The sequence below is a fragment of the Drosophila rhopaloa genome, unplaced genomic scaffold (assembly GCF_018152115.1).
Source record: "Drosophila rhopaloa isolate 14029-0021.01 unplaced genomic scaffold, ASM1815211v1 contig_155, whole genome shotgun sequence".
NCBI classification, from domain to species: Eukaryota; Metazoa; Arthropoda; class Insecta; order Diptera; family Drosophilidae; genus Drosophila; species Drosophila rhopaloa.
Window position 1 is genome coordinate 3,987,972 of NW_025335034.1, and position 21,439 is coordinate 4,009,410.

Here is a 21,439-nt window from a genome sequence, read left to right on the forward strand (position 1 = left end):
ATCTTCTGTTGGCCTGACCAAAAGAGCGCAGGCGCAGACAAACAGCCGGCGAATTTCACGAAGTTCGTAGGGCTAGGTTCGATTCCAAAGTCCAAAGCAACCAAAGGGATGAGAACGGCACACAGCTGGGGAAGTACGAAACGAATCGGAATCCGAATCCGAATCAGAGATACTCCCCGCCGATGTGGAACAGAGGAGAACCCGATGGGGAACGTTCGACGGAACGGCTTTGAATCGGAATGTTGGGAAGTCATTGGGATGGCGTTGCCCGCACGCCTCTCAGTCGAAAATTTGAATCCGGTGCGCGCGGACGTGACTCGGATGGTGAAAAGAAAACCGCAACCAAACCAGAAGTCAATTTTACGCGATGTCTGAATAGGACTGCTGCCCAAACGAAAGCCAGAAAAAACAAGTTGTGAAAAGAAAAACGAAGAAAAATATGCAAAAGTGGGAAAACAAAGAGAGGAAAAATTAAGACAAAGTTAAACCACTTGATGTCCCCTCGGGTGTCCTGTGTCTGTGTCCTGCATTGCCGCCTGTCGAGTGTCTTTTGCCGAAATCACTTTTAAAATTTGTTTGCTCTTGCCGTATTCAAATGGATATTAGAATGTCGCGCTGAACGGGAAACCCAAGGAGCAAAAACAGAACCAAAAGAAGCCGGGGATTTCTCCAAGGATGCGAAAAAGCCCGCCGTAACGTAAAAAAGGGATTATTGTGCATCATTTCGGGCACCAACAAAAACTCGTAAGAAGGCGAAAGAAAATACATTTTCGAGTCGGATTATGCGATAAATTGTTACTGAAGTGTAAATGTTTTCTCACGTGTTAAATCGTTAAATATAAGCCAGCCGAGCTAGACATAAATGAACCGAAATTGGTTAGAGTCCGACCATATGGTTATTGTAACTTATTACCAAGAACTTTAAACTGCAAAGGCCATCGAGAAGCAATGTGAAACTTGTTAAACACTATAAATGGTCCCACTCCTTCAGGTTTGGTGTGGCAAAAGTTTTAGCCATTAGTCATCGAGAACATTGTGTGATAGTTCTGCATGGCAACCGTGCAAGTTATTAACTTTTGTGCGGCGGCATGAGAAAGTGAGCCGAGAACGAATAAAAGAACATTTTTTGTTATTAATTGCAAAACGATTATGAAAGTTTAAGTGGAAATAAGTTGATTTATATATCTTGAAAAGTTCATGCACTTTACTTTTTTCATTGATTGAGCTGTTGAAATAAAAGTTGGAGATGAGAAATTGTTCTTGCGAAAGTTTTTTTATGTAGTTCAATTTGTGGTATTTAATAAAAAAAATAGCTATTACTTCCTTTCGTCTAAATTTTTATGAAAACCAGAATTTTTTGTGGCCCAATTTGGTTTTTCCATTTATTTAACTTGTTGTCCTTTTTCTAGTCTATTATTTGGTTATTACTAGCAAACAACTTTAACAAGCACAATAAAACCCAATGGCAAACAACACTGTTAGGTAAATTTATTTATTAGGGCTTAAGCGAATTTGTGATGTTCAGCTAAATAAGTTTTCGAGAAGACCAAAAAGCCAAATAAACAAATTGGATTACCACACATATAATAAAGTCGAGTTCTGATGCCAGTTTATTTGTCTATATTGGTGCCACTGCAGCGCCAATAAAAGTTTACCACTCAACAAAGGCGAAAACACTTAAATAAATATATAAATCAACCAACACAAAAATAGTGCAAAACGAGAGGACAGACTGAGTAAGCAAACAATGAGTTTGCAAGAAAATCGGTTGAGAAAACGCATCGACCCATAAAGAAGAGTTGCAGTTTTTTGTGAAAAACTAGAAATAAAATCAAATAAAATAAAATAAAATAAAATAAAACAGGATAGAGGTTAGATAAAACCCAAATGGAGGCAAGCCAGGACCCAGCCCCGAGCGTATTAATTCAATAAACCTATTTATCTGAGACTTCGACTGGGATTTGGAGAACGGAGCGGAGCAGAGAATGCGACAAAGTTTGCCAGCCAAGACGGCGCAGTGCAATCAGCAGATCCTGGCTTTGGGTCTCAGGAGCAAGAGCAGCCAGATTCGATGCCGCAAACGAGTCCCAATTGGAGGCGGGCGGACAATGAGCGCACAAAAGGCGCTGTAAGTGTCATTGCAGCCAGGAACTGGGCCACTGGGACTGCCACGCAGGACTAGGACAAGTAGAGCAGTAGCAGTAGCAGTAGCAGTAGCAGCAGAAGCACCAGAAACAGCACAGCCAGGACCCACCCGGACCCCGACCCGGACCACAACGTTGACAACAGAGATGACAGCGGCGGGAGCAGCAGGACGAACAGGACGAACAGGAGGAGGAGGAGGTGGAGGAGGAGCAGCGACGTGGTGTCGCCGATTTTTCCATACATCCAGACCAGCATCTTGGCTGCGCATCAGCACCGTCCTTCTTTTCCTGGTCCTTGGCTTTGGGATGCGTAAGTACAGCTCGGGGTTTTCCCTGACTCCTTGTGTGTGCGTGTGACTTTCATACATTTTTGATTTAATTTAACGCATTCACGTCGCACACTCCAACACACACTCGCAGCAAGAGTGAGAAATTTTATAAACGAGTGGGATACCCCGCAATTTGTGCACTTATCTTGTGAAAGAAAACTAAAAATAACAAACTGATTTATTATCATGTTAAAACTGTGAGTTCTCAAGGTTCTGCGAATTTGCGTAGGTTAAAGTGGATGTTGCATCGCTTGCATGCTGGGTTGATTATTTCAAGAATATTTACTAGGAACTTGTATTCCGGATATCCTCTACTATTCCGGATACCGGGTAAAATAACCGCGCATAAACACTTGGCAACACACACATGGATAATGGCTCTCGTAAGCGGGGACCCAAGACGCGATATGGCTGCTGGCAAATTATTTTAGTATTTCTCCGTAACTGGTCCTTGGAAATCGCAGAGGAGGAGTCGGGTCTTGAGCTTTCCTTTGTTTCACTTGATTTGCTGAAATTAGATTAGAACAAGCCACGGGGTCAGCGAAATAGGAAAACAATGGCCCATAAAACTTGACAAAATGGTGCGTCAGTCCGCATTGAACATTTTTTAGGGGAAAGTTTCTTAGTCTACTTTATCCTCCTTTTTTTCCTATTATGTGAAATTAAAATCGATTTTCTTTAATAATAAAGCAACCTAATTATATCTTACTCAATTAACCCTTACTAGTAACAAGGACTCATACCTAATTTTTATAGTTTCTTTTTCTATTTTGTGGAAATCAGAATTGTAAGGTTGAATTTTTAAATCTACATCTACATTTAATGTAATTTTCTGGTTCTCAAATAAATATAGCCACAAGCCAAAATATTAAATTTTTTTAAAATCCATATGTAAGCATTGAAGTGTAAGTCAGTTGTTTTATTTTATTCCCAAATAGTGATAAAAGAAAATTATCTAAATTATAAGTTAATAACTTCCGTAAAATGACTTGTTGCACATTGCTGGGTGGAATAATACAATCTGCTCTACGGGAACAGCGTGAGCCGGTGACCTTACAGGATTTTTTGAAAAGTATATCCTCCAAGCTCAATGTTCCAAATTACCACATAAAGACGATGGTGCTGATCGCCATACGGGTCGGCCTAAACTATGGATTCATTCAAAAAACCGGGCCCCTGTTCTTCGTGAAAAATGAATTCGAGGACGACGAAATAAAGTCTGTGCTTGAAATAGTTCTTAAGAAAAGAAAAGAAAGGCCATGTGCAAAGGATCATTTGGATCAAATATCGGTAAGCCCACTGAAACAAACGGCTCAGGAACAAACGAAAAGTTACATGGAGGTGTTGACGTTTTCCGATGAAGAAGAAGTTATGGTGTTTAATGTTGTAAGACAAGAACAGAATGATACGAAGGGGACAAACATCGAAGTAAAACAGTCAGAAAGGTAAAATTTGTAGTTTAGAAAATACGTTTAATTTATTACTCATTATTTTTTTTTGTCTTGTTTTATAAAAACCAATATTTCCTATTCTTGAAAATTATATTGTTCGGTTATTTAATTTTAAACCCACTAAAACTGGCAGTTGTTCAGCTCTTGGTACAAAAAATGAAAATGGAAAAATAATACAATGGTACACTATATGGTACACTAAACCTCCGGTTTCATTACTTTCGTTTCCATTTTTTAATCACAAGCTGAAGTCCACTTTCTGTCGAATGGCATAGAACGCAATTACATAACTGGTATTTAAGGCAAAAAAATAAATAACAAATTGTTGTGCCAAACGCTTGAAAAAATGTAGCTAATTGGAAATAAAACTGTTTTAATTAAATAGACAAGGGATTTTCAGGCATTTTATTTTTTATCAAAAACTGAATCATTTTTATCGCACAATAACGGGCGCACAGCATATAGGTTTTGTGTATGCTGTTTTCTTAGCCTAAGAATGATACTTTTCATTACTATCTTTTTGAATAAAATGTTAACCCATAGGCTTATAACAACCAAAACAAAACTTTTTGTTGATACTAAAATATTTTCTCACCAAATTTATACAAGTTGTATATTTCAATTGCTTAGATAAATAAATTGAAAAAGTTTAAAATATTATGTGAAAATGAATTATTGTTCGAAACAACAATTAGTCAGCTTTAATATATGTTAAACATTTTTCATTTGTAGACTAATTTGTTTGTTTGCCACAGAACTTTTTAAATACAAAACAAATTGGTTTAACTTGTAGGAAAAGTTAGCGCACCTCTTTACGTACAAAAGTTTTAAAATGAATCGCGACGAGTTACGCAAATTGTGAGAATAAAAAATAGTTTCCCAAGGTCCTTAACCCCGTTGCCACTTTAGCAGAAGCAGCTGCTCAGTCGACTGCCCGATAATCAAGGCAAAAATAAAACAATAAATTGCACCTCCTTTGCAACCGCCCCGTTTCCTTTTGTCTTCGCAGCCCCACAAAAACATTAACGAAATTGAAAACTTGCCAAAAAATGTTTAATAAACACATTTTCAGCAGCGTGGAAACAACCCTTGCTAAATCCCCTATACGCATTCCCCACCTCGCCTGTCCGTCTGCCCCTTCATTACTATACAGCTCTTAACAAAATGCGCTTTCAAAAAGTTTGAGTGCAACTCGTTATGCCAAAATACAGAAGGGACCAACAAAGCAGATGCAAGCCAACTCCTACTCCCCGGTCTCACCGAAATAGTCAAAAATATAATGCGGCCAAAGTTTGTCTTGCTGCAGCTTTTGTTCTCTCGAAAACCTCATTCTGATTTTTTGAAAATTTCTGGGGGATTGTGCAAGGATTTTTTATTTGCTTGCACAGTGCCGGCTTCCTGCTAATTTCGGCAATGTGCGGGAAAAGTTGTTGGGCCTCGAATCAAAGCGGCCTACAGGTTGACTTGGCCCGACCTGCCGTCACCTCCGACTCATTACACCTGGCTGAAATGGCCGAAACTGCCGAAATCCTTTAAGGCTGCTCTGGGGTCATGATGTCGTGTCCTGCTGTCCTGCTGTCGTGTCGTGTGTGCGGTCGTCGTTGTGAGGGCCAAAAGTGTTTGCTTACCTTCATAAATTATAAATGGGTTTGCGGAGAGACCAAAACAACAACAGCAGGAGCAAAAGCTAAAGCATCCCTCAGGCGGCCGGAGTGTCCGACACACACACACACATTGTCAGTCGAGTTGACCTCCGCCTCGGCAGGTCCTGTGATGACGGAAAATATTGTAACACAAGCAAAGTTGGGGGACACATGATAGTGCCGCAGGTCAACAAAATACCCCACGGTGGAGTTATTTGCAACCCATGGCTTTATTAGAGGCCGGGAAAATTCGCGAAATTCGATCCCACACCTAGCCGTTTGTTGGAATGTCTTACATGGAATTTTAATTGTTCTACATAATTTGAGGCCTGAGTAATTTGTGTAAATTTCATCAAAGTTAAATAATAGTTTGTAAATTCTTGTAGCAATTCCATTCAAGGTCTCATTTTGTGTATAATTAGAGTATAAAAAGTCTGTATATAATTCTAAAAGTTATATACAGCCTACCGTATATAAAAGAACAGGTGAATATTTTCATGAGTGCTTTTTTAAATAAGAATGTTGAATTGTTGAAAATGTACTAAATATTTTACCCATTTTTTGTAATTGTTTAATATAATGGATTCTTTAAATTAAATTGAAAATGCCTTTCCTGCCGATCAAATTTATATATTTCATTTAATTTCGTCGTTTTATAGTACATAGCAGCCTTAGGTAAAGATTCTAAAAAGATAACATTATTTTATAACAAAGCTTTTGAATTTTTAATGGACAAAATTATATATTAAATGTAAGTACACAAATACTTTATTTTAAATATTCAAAGCTGGTATTTTTACTTCCTATTTCAACACGCCCCTTCATTCATTATCAACTTCCCTCCAAAGGTTCAACACTGCGAATGAGTGATTTTCGGCTCGCAATTCGACCCACTGTTTCTCATTCGCCATGCAACTAACAATTTCCTGTTCACATACACACAATCACGTCCACAATGTAAGCTGAATGGCCTTGATGCGCTTTTGGCTCGCAAAATGTGAGCTTAAATTATTCAGTGGGTCAGGGGTCAGAGGCAGCTGCAGCAGCGTCGACGCTTTGGGCAATCAAAGACAACAACAAGTGTGTGTATATGGGCCATTTAATTGCTCAGAGAATAGCAATGGGACGAGGTTAAAGGGGATTAAGGAAGGGGCTGAACGAGCGACAAAGACGTAGCGAGAAATGACCCACAAATGACAAAGTGCAGCGGCAGTCAACGAGCCTTGTCTTTGTTTCTTGCCGAAGTGTGAAAAGAATAAGACAGACCGCCGAAAAAAAAGGAAATACAAAGCAATGAAGCCTCTGGGCCTCTCTCGTAATTTATGAATCGCAGCAGGAGGGGCCGAGAAAAAGGAATGCGGAGCTCACTATGTCCTGGCAGGAGGCCCTTTGAAAAATTATTTCATTTCTGGTCAACGTTTGCTTACTTATTTATGACTGTCCGACAAGCCTTCTCCATAGACATTTCTGGCCCGCAAACCAGAGCCGGAAAACTTGGGCTGGCTAAATATTTTCCAGAAAAGCCATAAAAATCAACTAGATAAGAATTCGTACGATGTTGAGATTTTGCATAATTATTTTTCTTAATTTATAGAAGACAAAAGACACAGAGAAGTCACAGAAGATACCATGTCTTTAATGAAGCCAGTATCAAAGTTAAGGAAATTAAATTTTCTTTTATATTCCTTTAAAAAAATGTAAAACTGACTTTCATTACCCATTCTTTTTTTTCGGGATTTCTCCATTTACAAGCCATTGTTATTTCTTTACATAAATATTGGCTTATTTATAAAGTCTCCTTCTATCCAAAAACCAAATCAAGCGCTTCATCCATTTAAAATTCATCTAAACTTAGATTTCATCATTTTTTTGGCTTTTAATTTCCCCAAAGGTTTTTGCCATTGACCACAGCTCACTTATCATCCCAGCCCCAAAGTTGATTCATCTTCATCAACTTGAACCTTTTGTATCATAAATTATTAATGTTTATGCACATTGCGATGACATTTGATCACAAGTGCTTGGCGTTCCCATAAATATTTGAGTAAAAAATCAAACAAGGGGTGGAAAATTGTATTTAAAGTGGCATTTATCAAATCGATCAATAAACAATTACCGATTGAAAGTGTTCACAAAATAAATAAAGAAATAAATGGCTCTTGCACACAGCAGGCATGGAATCTTGTGGAGATTGTGTGAGTGCGCGTATCTATGTGAGTTTGCAAACAGAACGCTGTCTACGCATTAAAGATACATTTGCATGAGTGTGGGTGCTTCGAGTGGGCGAGGGCTGCGTTATGCCATGGCGTTTTGTTATTCGAGTGGCTTTCGCCGGGATGAAGGTGCGGGGAAATGTTTGTGTTTAGTGTGAAATTGCTCTCTGCCGCCATTATCCGAGGATTCATTCAAAACTGAAACATATGTTGGGTGTCACAGTGAAAATTATACAAGCCGTGCGGGGTGTTCAATATAGCCTACCCCAGGCCCCTCTCTCCCCCTTGGGCACTTACCCCCCTGGACCAGACTGCTCCGCTTCATGCCCACTTGGCTCTTTGTCGGCACACCCACTTTTGTCGGTGACTGTGTGCCCTGGCTCAATTTATTTTTATGGCATCGTGTTCTCCGGTCTACGTGTTCCCAACAAACGAGTGAAAAAGTAAAACAGCAAAGAAAGCAGCAGCAGCAGCAGCAGCACTCTTTCTCCCACGCGATGTATCCCCTTTGAGGTTCATTTCAGTTTCAGTTTCGCAGTAAATTGAAATTGGAGCATTGCCCAGTGTTGCGTATACGCACTGTTGTACATTGCACGTTGTCGGTTCTGCGCTGCGTGTTGTTAGCCTTACGCTAAAGTAAAGTTGTTAATGGCCATGCTGAGGCGACGCTTTCATTTTTATGTCCCTTTATATATTCTTTAGAACTCCTCCACAGAAAGAATGTCGAATGCAATTTATAATAGTACCTCTTATTAAATATTTCTCCCTTTTGTTCCTTGTTTCTTTTCAAATGAAATATGTTTCATGTTCATGTACATTATTTTAATTAACAAATATAAAGGTAGAAATGTTTATGAGATGTTATTTTCTACTTATAAGTTTCTGAATGTGCTTTTCTGGGGGAATGTGAAATATTTCATTCGTTATTTCGAAACCTAGAATCTTAGTTATTAAGTCTAGTACTGAGATTCGGCTAGAGTTTTTTAAGTTGCCCTTCTTAATTTGTTTTCACCCCCCTTGCAAGTTGCCTTCCATATAAATACATCCCCAAGGCCCACCATTTGATGTGACTCCCAGCTTGTAATTTGGCTCATTTGAACTTTAATTGCTTGGCGGCCCCCAAAGGGGACTCATTAAGATTGCCAGCCCGCAGCTGGAGCAACACAAATCTGGCGACACAACTATGAGCCCCTCGACCACCACCGAAGTTACTCATGGGTTAGATAGATGCAGCAATCCGAGTCCGCAGGCTCGTGTTTTATGTGCACTCGAGGCGGCTATAATCCAAAGTGCTCCCCGGTGAAAAGTTTTCTGGTTTATGCGAGAATGTGTGTCGGCTGCTCCATTGCTGGTTTTCTCATAAACACCATCGCTGGCGGATGCGGGCTGGATTCGGATGTCGTTACAGGTGCGGATGAGCTTCAGATGGCCACGAGTCAAGTGGCTCTTCGTCTTCTTTTGGCCACAAGCGCTCGGCGTTTTAATTACGGCCGCCGCCATTTTGTCCTTGCAAACAGGCATGACTTTTTATTGGACATGTAATTACTGCGTGACCTTTTTTGGCTCTCGGGCCCACGCATATTTTTTATAATTACATGAAAAATGAAGTCCTGGAGCTTATGCGAGTATCCTGAGCATCCTCAGTGTCCTGATGCCACGCTAATGATGCACGTACCACGAAGATTGCGCGGATTAAGACCCATTGACCTTTGGTTGGAAAAAGTGCTAAAAGTACCAAGACGTATAAAAGAGACAGCAAGTCCAACGTAGATTGATTAAAATAATCACGAACATTCATAGCTAGATCTGAATCCTAATAACTTTTAAAAAGAAATTATGAATTTCATTCGGATTCCAAAACAAATATTTATAAATAGTGATTTTAGCTCATGAACTTAGTATGTAATTAAAAAAGGGTTTAATTTTTTTCATTTTGAATTTTTTTCATATTTTGAGGCAAATATTTGCTGAACTAATATTTACAAACCATTGGTAAATAAAACAACATTTTTCAATTACGCATTCGATGGACCGTAAAGTGTTGCAAACATTCTTTGCACAAGAAAATTTTTTGAGACTAATTAAATTTCAGTTTTTCTCTTCGCAAGTTAATCGATAAAGATGGAAAAAATCATGCCACCACCAGCTAAATCCAATCATTTTTTCATGTCCTCCCTTTATCATTCCCTGGCTGTCCCTTTATCCTGCACCGTAAAAGGCAAAATCCATGAAATATTAACTAAGGGGTCAAAGTGCCAGGACGAGTACACCATATGGGCCAGTCTGGACCAAATCCCTGTCCCTATCCCTGCAATCCTGCCATCCTTCAGGTGACTGCGTCATTGGCCGTCCAGGGCTGAAGCATACAAAGTGAAACATGGCACATGGCAGGCACATGCACAATGGGAGGGCTTAGCAACTTTTGAGGCCATTAAAATGGAATAGTTTGGAAAATGGTTTTTGTGGGAGCACCTACGCATGTTCGCATGATTATAGTGCCTTGGGCGATGGCATGGCTTTACGAAATTAGCACCATTCTTTTAATTATTTCGAAACATTCGAATACAGGTGCCCAAGGATGGGTATTGGTTTTGGCTGGGATAAATTGAGTTGCCCAAAGCAGAAACATCGAAAAGCTTTGTTACCACAAATTAAATTGAATATTACTATTAAGTTTTGTATTTTGAATAGTAAGTTGTTAAGTGTTATGTTAGATTTTATAAAGTATAGCAAAGCTAGCATATAATGATGTCTAAATTAGAAGTGCGAGTAAGGATAGGTATCATTTTACGACCAATTTACCTCCAGCTGTAACCCATTGTCTGACTGTCGCCTCTTTTGATGGCATTGGCGATGCTGATGAGGTTTGCCCTTATATAGCTGCTCATTTTGTAGTGGCCTAGACCAATTCCAGAATTTACATAAGTGTTGGGCATGTGTGTTTTCCGTGCCTGTCTGGTCGAATGAAGGCCAATTTCAGTAATTTTTGCGTCAGCCGTTAGCCTAATTTGTGGGCATTACTATTCCGCTGGCGTTCCAGCTCGAGCCGACTTAAAATATGAACTGCAAGTCCCGCCGGCCCCACAAGCGGTTGAGGGATTTGAGGGGAAGGATTTGGGCCACAATCCATGGAAACGGCCGAATCTGGCTAGAGGAAAGCAAGAAAACAATTTGAGTGTTATTGCACGTTTCACTCTTTTTGCCTCGTGTGTGCTCGACTGTCGTCAAGTGCTCTAAATGGCTGGATCACACTTCTGGCTGGGAGTAGGCGCTTTTCCCTGGTAAGCTAAACAAAGCGGGGACACGGCCAAAAAAACCAGAAAATAATCGGCTTTGTGGGAATAGTTCCTAGGTCGAAATAGCACTGCCTTTCAGATAGCACCCTTTTGCATACAAGAAAATACAAATACCAAATGCACCACAAAAATAAATTTCCGTTTTTGTTTGGCTACACAAATTCCTTTGAGGGAAATCAAAACCGATTTGATTGCCAGCTAAATCGGTTTTAATTGAAAATGCAAACTCTGCCTTGAGCAACCCGTTTCGGCTTTGCTTTTCCACCACCCTTGGGATCTTCCATCTTGACATGCCAAACAAAACGAGAGCAAACCAAAGGAAAAGCATACCACTCTGCAGTGGATTTTAAATTTACTATTTTTCTGGGAGTGAAATTTTCAATTTGCATTTTAACAAAAATTCGCTTGCAACCTTTTTCGTGGGCAAAGAAATGGCTATGGGCCTGGGGTGGACCTTATCAACAAAACCAAATCACACGCATTCGTTCGAAATGATTTCGTGAAATTTATGCGGTTGCCCTGTGGATTCTCTTTTTTTCACGTTCGCTTTCACTTTTTCGGCCCTTCTTTTTTTTGGGTGGGAAACCAGACACGTAGAATTTTCGGGCAGCTGAAAGGTAACGAGTGCGACTGAAATTTCTTGCTCTACCTAAATCAAGGCTCTGACAAGCACGTGAAATGAAATAATTTAAAAATGCAAATTCTATTTTATCAGCCCACTGATATCTTAGCCCTGGAAAACAGTACCAAACCACAGACTTTTCATCTTGGCCCATTTTAGTTGAGCATTGAACTGGCTGGCTTTAGCTTACCGCAATTTTACCTCAAATAAGTTGGCTTTCCTCTCACGAATATTTTCGATTTTATAGAAAATGCGTCCTTTTGTGCAATTGAGATTCTTACAGAACTTTGAGCTTAGGTTTGCCCAATGCGTTAAAGTAACTAACGAGATTACATTTCATAATTACATAATATTATTTTCAAAAGTTTCTGTGTCCTATGCATTTTTCTAAAACATGTACATAAACTTAAGACCTTAAAAGTGGTTTATGTACATGTACATTTAATACTCAAAAAAATTACGACTAAATGAATTATTGAAATCAAACAGTTTCAGATGCAGACGGACATGTTCATTTTTTGTTCCAAGTTTTTGTGGTTAGCCAAAAATTTTTCTTTTCAATGACTTAGACTGCCAAGTTCATACTCCACTTTATCCTACGGCTCCCCGCCTGCCCATTGAGTGGATGAGTGTCCTGGGGCAACATGTCCTTCCCAGAGTGTTGGGGCAGAAAGTTGCTCAAAATAACTTTTTTTTGAGTGGGTGTGTTGAGCTAATCAATGGTGTGGCCTCTGTCGAATAGATTTTTTTTGGTTTGTTCTTTTTTTCTACAAATTTATAGCCTGAAGTTATTAGCTTTGTAATCTTTTAATAAAGTTTTGCCTCAATTGATGGGTGTTTAAATCGTTGGCACAGGGCAAAAATTGATTTTAGTTTCGGCCATCAATTGTGTAAATATTTTTCGATATGTGCGATATATGACAAATTTATCTTCCGCAAATACAAACAGAATAAATGCAGGCAAATAGTAAATAAAACTTTTTAGCTGTATGCATTTCATTTGATTAACTAGAGCAAGGTGCTAGGGGGAAAAATGTAAGGTGTGGAGCTTAGAAATCCAGCCAAGGACGCTAGTTGCACGTGTATATGAAATGATAATGAGGCCAAAGTTACCATTTATTTTTTACGCTTAATTTTCCTCTAGGGCGCAAAGTCGAAAACATAAAAAGGAAAAGTTTAAAAGGGAAACAGAAACCGGCAATGGTAAAAGGAAAAGGCGGGCAAAGCTACAAAAACAAACAACTTTTAGCAGCAAAAAGTGTGGCAAAAAAGAAAAATTAAAAGTGAAAAGGAAACAGAGAACCAAATTAAATGAAAGCCACCACAGGCGGTGACATTAAGCGGCAAATTTTTATGATTTTAATTAGCATAAAAGCGTAATTGAAAATTAACTGAAACGAAATACATGTGCCTCTGAAAGTGCGAGTGTGTATGACAGCCCCACACTCATTTGGGAGCCAAAGCGGGGAAGTCCCATTTGTTTTGCTGGAAATTTAATTCATTCACCTTGCATAAGCCGATTGCAATAATTTTTATCAATTTCTCGTTGCTTTGATGTGCGGGGCAAACATTTATTAAATTTATTTATTTAGGACTTTTCGCTCGTCAGGCGAGAACGATGAGAATTTTTTAAATTCATGCAAAAGTATGCAAAAGTATTAAAGCAAGATTACTCAACCATGAACTGGTTTAACATTATCTGTCAACATTTTTTTCTAAATTCCTCCTTCCTTTTTGTTGCACAGCTATATATGACGGATCGATCAGAGCCAGACTAATTGGTCAACATGCAAACAACTTTGTATTTTGTTTATAATTTTTTTGATATAAAACAAAATTTTACGACTTTAGCAAGACTTTTCAACGTTTCATTAAAATGTATCCATTAAGAGTTGAATATTTTGATTACAAGCCGTCTTGAACCATAATTATTTACTTTTTGTGCTACATAAACACCAGGTTTAATTGAAAGCCACTTTAATTAGCATCCCCAACCAAACAAGCTGTAAGCAAACGTACTCTGCTTTATTCTGGCTCATCCACAGAACATGTTACCTGCAGCACTCCAGAGCCCGGGGCGAATCCAGTGGAACTGACACGGGGACAGAAAGCTGCTGAGGGACAGCTTACGACGGCCACAAGATCCACTTTGCCAGATAGGCCAATGACAACACAAAACGATCTAATTACGACAGCCGGCAACTTGACGACAGCAAAAAAGGCAGCCGCAGCAACAGAGGCAACCAGCTCGTGGAGCACGGCCTCGGCCCGGGGCACGTCATCAGCAGATATAGCAGCAGTAGCGATACCAACCAGCCAGTCAGCACAAATTGGGCTAACTACTCGGCCCACAGAACGGCAAACAGAAGCGCAGACAGCAGCAGCAGCAACATCAGCAGAAGCAGAAGCAGAAGCAGCGGCAGCAACAGCAACACAAGCCGCAACAGCGACATCAGCATCAGCAGCAACTGAGACCGCAGCAGAGATGCTCATATCAACAATTTATCCAGCATCAACGGAAACGGATGGGCCCAACTCCATTGAGCGGCTGCCAGGCCGCAGTGAAAAGTTGGCGATGGCTCATCCGGGTGTCGCTGATTCATTGACCAAGGGCTTCTCCATTCCGACCTTCCTACCGCCATTTCCCGTTTTCGCGGCAGCGGATTTGCCAGCTTACCGTGCCGCTGCCGATGCGGCCGAGGCGGCCAAGTTGGCGGCAGAGGCGGAGGCCGCCAAAACAGCAGCATCCGCAGCCTCCGCGGCGGTGACAATGACGCCGGAGGAGCAGCGCCGGCAAATGTTTAACGAGCAGCACTCCTACCTGGCCGCCCACCGGGAGGCGGGGACGGGGACGGGGCCGCGACGCAACCTCACAATGCCCGTGCTAAACATGACCGCCCAGATGGGTAACCACGCCTACATGCCGTGCCAGGTGAGTGAGAAGTACACGTACACCCGAAGAAATGGGTGGCCCATATTAGTAAACAAAATGGTAGGATCCTATAAGTATGCTAAGAAAAATACCTGAAAAGCAAAGCAGGCAAATTTAAAATTTCTCTCAAATGAATATTTTAGTTTGTGGTTAATTAATACTTATGTGTGAACTTTAATAAGTTTTTTAACACATACCATCTTCTAAAAATATTAAGGCACAAAATTATTCCAAGTTAAATAGTTGGGATTCATTGAAATAAGTCCTTGGTTTACTTTCAGTATATTTAATTAGCTAAAACTTAACATAAGCATTTTAATTAATAACATTTTAAAAGAAATACAATTATTTTCGGTGTAGGCTTCTTTTATTTTATAGCACACAATCCGATGAAGGTCGCGCTTGGGCGTGTGACATAAGTCGGGTAAGCCTTAAAGGTTCGCTGGAAAAAAGGGTTTTTAATACGAGATTACGTTTAATTGCGAATATTATATTTCAATTAAATGTCACGTGCCATAAATAGCTGTCAACCGGCTAAGCAGCTTAAAGGGTTATCCTATTAAGGGCGCAATGAAAGAACAGAAATCCTACATACAAAGCTAGCTCTTTTCCGTTAAGGTAAAAATGGGAAACAATAAGATATTTATGGAAAAAAGGAGTCTGCCCGCCCTTTGCATGTACGATTATAATTACTTAGACATAGTTATTTTCAAGTTAAGCCCAAGTATTAAATACAATTACATCCAAAAATCGTTTTGCCCTTCTACAGAGCTTTATCATTATTTTCATGTCAAAGCAGCATGAGGCATCCCAAAAATTGGGTTATCCAAGAAACTCTCAACATATCCAAAAATGTAAATTCCTCTAGCTAACTTTAACGGATTAGCTAGACCTTAAGGCCACACACGTCACCAAGGATTTAATTTCCAGCATTAAGACTTTAACCACTCAGGGCAAACGACCCTGACTCACTTACAAATTCCCCGAAACTTAAACCAAACGAAGACAAGCCAGCGACAGACTGACTGACTCGGTGTCCCCCTTCTGCTTCCGAATTCCTTTTTAATTTCAACGGGCCGGAGATAAAACTAGCATTTACAGTATTGCACACAGACACGCTTTCACACACCCGCAGATACAGATACATGGTCGGGCGCAGATACAGATACATCTAGGTGGGGAAGGCGAAACACTTATTTGCATGCATACATATTGCACAGTGTATTCTACATACGGCTACAACAGCCATCAAATTTACATGCGTTCGTAGGTGTGTCTTTGCCATATATGTATGAGGATATCTGCTGAATGGACTTTGCCAAAGCCCATAGAACAGCTTCCGAAAAGAGCCGAGCTAAAAAATACATATATATTTATAAATTGTGCGGAATTGTAAACGGCAAATAGAAGCCTCAGCCTGGGCGCTTGTTTACGTCATAAAAAATAAACGTAAACAGAATGTATTGTTGATATGCAAATGAAATTATGCTGATCTGTGCCGGACCAAAGGCGAAAGCAGGAACAGGACGACTAAAACAGCAGAAAGGCACGCTACGGAAATAGGGCCAAAGCAAAACGCCAAACTGTGAGAATATTTTAGCACAAAGACGTGCACCCTCATCCTTAGATTCCGCCTTCAGCTCATTTCCATTTCCCGGCCTCCGACATTCACTTGGATCTCAGATTTTACGTCTGTTGATTCGCCTGAGCCATCTGATTTTTTGCAACTTAACACAACGAAACGACAGGCAAACGTGGCCGGATTAGTTCGTCGGGCCGGGGTAATTATTCATGTATGGATTAGTCAACATCGAATGCAATCTGTGTAATGTGAAAGCTCATTAGCGGCAGATTGGCAAAGATTAACATAATAATAGTTATGTAAATGCTGGCTGCCTTGAGCTTTGATTTTGATGTTTTAATAGTTCACTGATTTTCGATACTCGGTTTGAAAATGATAAATTAGTTATGTAATGAATAGATAGGCTTAATATAGATTAGTTTGTAATCGAATTATATACGGGAATGTTCTCAACACTTATGTTTTTTAGTCAATTAAATACTGTCAATTTGTAAGGATGTGGTAATCAATTCCTCGAATTTTCAGATACACCGACTTTCGGATAAGCCCGTTTCGTGGGTCCGCATGCGCGATAATCACATTATCAGCGTGGACGAGACGACCTTTATAGCAGATGAGCGCTTCCAGTCAATTTTCCAGGAGGATCACGATTACACCTGGTCGCTGCAGATCAAATACGTACAGCCAAGTGATGCCGGGTATTACGAGTGTCAGATGGCAACGGAGCCCAAGTTGAGTGCCAAAGTGCACCTCCAAATAGTCAGTGAGTGCTTACAAATTACCCATAACGAATTAACCCTTTTTTTTATTTATTTACAATTTTTAAGTTGACCATACTTAATAGAACCATACAGACAGTCAATATGACTGATATTAAATAAATTTCCCTTGGCAACTTGACCATTAACTAATTTATAAATGCCTTTAGATCAGGTACCGAAAATAATCGTTGTTTAACCATTTATTTACAAAGAACTACTATGATTTTATTTTATCTATTTACAAAGTGTTTTAAAATAAGAACAATGAAAAAAAATAAAACTATTCACTTTAAAAAGTGTAAAATCATAACCAAAATAAATAAATATCAAATATCTCAGTAGACTTATAGCACTAAAACTTTTGAATAAAAGATTTTTTTAGTTCCAACTTTTGAGAACTTAGATATTTTAGTGACAAATTATAATGACCACTTGTCGAACTTTAGCTAATGAGATATATGCTGCGATGTAATGCATCCATATGATTCCACACAGAACCCAAGACTGAGCTGATTGGGGATCAGAGCCGCTTCGTGAAGGCGGGCAGCAAGGTGGCGCTGCACTGCATCGTCCGGGGAACCTTGGATCCGCCCAAGTACATCATCTGGTTCCGGGGCCAGAAGAAGATTAGCGAGAGTGACGAGCGGACCGGTTGGTATACGCAACTGGATCGAAATATATTCGGAACCGTGGGCGATAATCAAAACACGGTTAGTTGGGTGTTTATGCGTAGTTCGCCGGTTAATTGGCTAATTGGTTAATGTCACTGAACACAAACATTTATTGCAGATCGGCTCGTTAATCATACCGCTCGTGCGGAAAGAGGATTCCGGCAATTATACGTGCCAGCCGTCGAACAGCGTCTCCGTATCCGTGGACCTGCACGTGCTAAGCGGTAAGTTTACAGCCTCCATCCTGCAACCTCCTCCTACACTATCTACCCGAATGTGTGGCAAATGAATGATTCATATTAATCGCAACTGTCGCCACCACGTCGAACGGCGATGGCCAACAGGTGAATATTCCGCATCGGCCATCATGTCAACGGCGGCGAGGACGATGACGCCTGGCGGGCGGAGCACGTTCCGGTCGACGCTGGGACTCCTGGGAATCCTTGGACTTCTTTGGGCGCTGCAGGATGCGATGCACACAACGCCCCAGACGTGACTCGCCTATTGAACGCCTGGTCGCGGCGTACGACTTCCAATTATTTGTAAGCTTTTGCGCCATCTGCAGTTACGTAATTTAGGTTAGAGATTAATTAAAGGCGGCCTTGTAAATAGCGGTGAGAACAGCGGGAGCCCGGGCGAAGCAGAATTGACGGTTCTGTAATTAGGTTAAACGTTACCATAACTCTCATGTCTGCGTGTCTCACATATTCCCCAAGCCATACTGAATTCAATCTAATGTACAATTCAATTTAAGCAGACCCCATTTCAAGTTGTGAAATCGAATCAATAATTAGATTATTGTCAGAGAAATATTATTAAATGAAAAAAAAATAAAACTGAATCATAAAAATCCATCATAAATAACAGGCATTCAATAAATCATGTGAAACTTTATTTAAATCTGTGTCCTCTCTCTGTGTGCTCGGTTAGGTTTATCAGAATGGTAAATCATTTATGAATATTATCAGGCTTAACTAATTGATTGGCTGTATTAGTATTCTCTGGCGAGCTATTGATTAAAATGGAAAAAGTTTAATTTAAATGCATTTCGGTGCTATAAATCGGCTTTTGAGCTAAATGCGCAATTGCTTTGAATGAGTTATTCGGTGGTGCTAACGAGATTATATTTGTGGATATTTATTTATTTTTATTCTTTCTCCGTTTCTGTTTTTTTCAAAAACGGATAAACATTTTCTTTGGTAGACGTAGAATAATTTGATAAAAATTAAGAGCAGCACTTCATTCATTCATAAAAAAAATCCATGTGCAGTTCAGTACAAATAAACATGAATAAAGTTGTCATGAGATAAAATGATAAATGAACATGCTTTACGGTGAGGCTTGACTTCTTTCTCTTATTCCCAATTCTGTTTAAACTTTAATTTTTTTAAGAAAACAAACTAGACTTTGGCTTCCCATTAGTTGAGTCTTTGCGGCATGTAAGTATTTGACAACATTAAGTACAGTTCAGTACAAATAAACATGAATAAAGTTGTCATGTGATAAAATGATAAATGAATCTGCTCTATGGCGAAGCTTGACTTCTTTCTTTTACTTTCAATTCTGTTTAAGCTTTAATTATACCCTTGCAGAGGGTATTATAATTTTGGTCAAAAGTGTGCAACGCAGTGAAGGAGGCATCTCCGACCCTATAAAGTATATATATTCTTGATCAGGATCACCTCCTGAGTTTATATAGCCATGTCCGTCTGTCCGTCTGTCCGTCTGTCCGTCTGTCTGTCCGTCTGTCCGTCTGTCTGTTTCTACGCAAACTAGTCTCTCAGTTTTAAAGCTATCGAATTGAAACTTTGCACACACCCTTCTTTCCTTTGCACGCAGTATATAAGTCGGAACGGCCGGGATCGGCCGACTATATCCTATAGCTGCCATATAACTGATTGATCGGAAATGCCATAACTTTGGTGTTTGTAAAGTTAGAAAGTTGGGATTTTCTACAGGTTTTATATTTGGCCAATCAATCCGACCTACCAAATTTCATAGGGATCGGCCGACTATATCCTATAGCTGCCATATAACTGAACGATTGGAAATGCCATAACATTGGTGTTTTTAAAGATAGGAAGTTTGGATTTTTTATGAGTATTAAGAATGCATCATAGGAATAATTTTGGAGAATATAATTATAGAGTATTCTGCAAGGGTATATCAACTTCGGCTCCGCCCAAAGTTAGCTTTCCTTTCTTGTTTTAAGTTAAGGCCGATTTCCGCTTCGATACTGAGCTAAAAAGTATGTCTAAAACTTCACAATTTAATTAATTTCTTAGCTTAAAAGCTACTTTTAGTTTACGATAAACACAAGAAAACGAGCCCAAGTAAGGGCTTAACTTTTATATTCTAAATCTAATTTCCAAAAAAATTTGGAACTATATTATTATATAGTTTTATATATTTATACTCTTGCAGAGGGTATTATAATTTTGGTCAAAAGTGTGCAACGCAGTGATGGAGGCATCTCCGACCCTATAAAGTATATATATTCTTGATCAGGATCACCTCCTGAGTTGATATAGCCATGTCCGTCTGTCCGTCTGTCCGTCTGTCTGTCCGTCTGTCCGTCTGTCTGTTTCTACGCAAACTAGTCTCTCAGTTTTAAAGCTATCGAATTGAAACTTTGCACACACCCTTCTTTCCTTTGCACGCAGTATATAAGTCGGAACGGCCGGGATCGGCCGACTATATCCTATAGTTGCCATATAACTGATTGATCGGAAATGCCATAACTTTCGTTTTTGTAAAGTTAGGAAGTTGGGATTTTCTATGGGTTTTATATTTGGCCAATCATTCCGACCTACCAAATTTCATAAGGATCGGCCGACTATATCCTATAGCTGCCATATAACTGATTGATCGGAAATGCCATAACTTTGGTGTTTGTAAAGTTAAGAAGTTGGGATTTTCTATGGGTTTTATTTTTGGCCAATCAATCCGACATACCAAATTTCATAAGGATCGGCCGACTATATCCTATAGCTGCCATATAACTGAACGATTGGAAATGCCATAACTTTGGTGTTTTTAAAGATAGGAAGTTTGGATTTTTTATGAGTATTAAGAATGCATCATAGGAATAATTTTGGAGAATATAGTTAAAGAGTATTCTGCAAGGGTATATCAACTTCGGCTCCGCCCGAAGTTAGCTTTCCTTTCTTGTTTTTATATGATAACGAACTAGTTTTAATTAGTTGAGTCTTTCCGGCATGTAAGTATTTGACAACATTAAGCCAAATAGCGTTATGTTAGTGAAAGCGTAACCCATTTTCCGAGAAAATATTCACTGTTGACCCTTAGTTGCCGTGGTCCATAAAAAGAAGTCCAGCAATTTTCCTCAATGGGGATATGCATAAATAATTTAATATTTTATGGTAATTTGGTTCTGCCTCGAAGTCCAGCCCGGTGCTGGCGACCTTGTTCGGGACATCAAAGTGACGAAAGGAAAACAAAAATGAGCCAACACTTATGGCCTGGCCGAGGGGAAAAAGCCAAGTAGAGTGCATAAAAATAACACAAGCCATAAACTGGCGAATTCCAAGGGTCATAAAGCCTTTAAGGTAGCCAGTCTATTTTATTGCAGCGGAAATCACATCTCCGTCTTCCCAGAGAACGGGCGTATAAAAAACAGGGCGAGGAGCAAACAAACAAAAAGTATGGAGTAAAATAAGAAACAACACGTAAAATTTGTCGTTGTCCTGTCAAGTAGGAGAATTTCCTCGGAGCGAGTGGGATGGACGTAAGCGAAGCAATTTTCAAGAAACACAAGAACCTGGGGTGAGCGAG

The 21,439-nt window shown here is 39.7% G+C and overlaps 1 protein-coding gene across 2 annotated transcripts; it reads left to right on the plus strand.

Moving 5' to 3' along the window:
- Window positions 1-296: 296 nt before the first annotated feature.
- LOC108042703 (YEATS domain-containing protein 2) lies at window positions 297-18,538 on the plus strand. 2 transcript variants are annotated; one of them, XM_017121100.2, is made up of 6 exons: window positions 297-2,454; window positions 13,744-14,630; window positions 16,738-16,975; window positions 17,469-17,683; window positions 17,763-17,868; window positions 17,989-18,538. In XM_017121100.2, the coding sequence occupies exons 1-6, from the start codon at window positions 2,292-2,294 to the stop codon at window positions 18,138-18,140; spliced, it is 1,761 nt and encodes a 586-aa protein (XP_016976589.2). In that variant the 5' UTR covers window positions 297-2,291; the 3' UTR covers window positions 18,141-18,538. The 2 variants fall into 2 exon arrangements, with proteins under 2 accessions (XP_016976589.2, XP_016976590.2); XM_017121101.2 differs by lacking the exon at window positions 297-2,454 and adding an exon at window positions 3,378-3,918.
- The last annotated feature ends 2,901 nt before the right edge of the window (window positions 18,539-21,439 follow it).

What these genes read in the sequence shown, in the direction of transcription:
- LOC108042703 (XM_017121100.2), top strand. Translation starts at nt 2,292, where the DNA reads ATGACAGCGGCGGGAGCAGCAGGACGAACAGGACGAACAGGAGGAGGA. An exon ending in GGTCCTTGGCTTTGGGATGC is followed by an intron (nt 2,455 to 13,743) that starts GTAAGTACAGCT and finishes GCTCATCCACAG; the next exon opens with AACATGTTACCTGCAGCACT. An exon ending in TGGGCGATAATCAAAACACG is followed by an intron (nt 17,684 to 17,762) that starts GTTAGTTGGGTG and finishes CATTTATTGCAG; the next exon opens with ATCGGCTCGTTAATCATACC.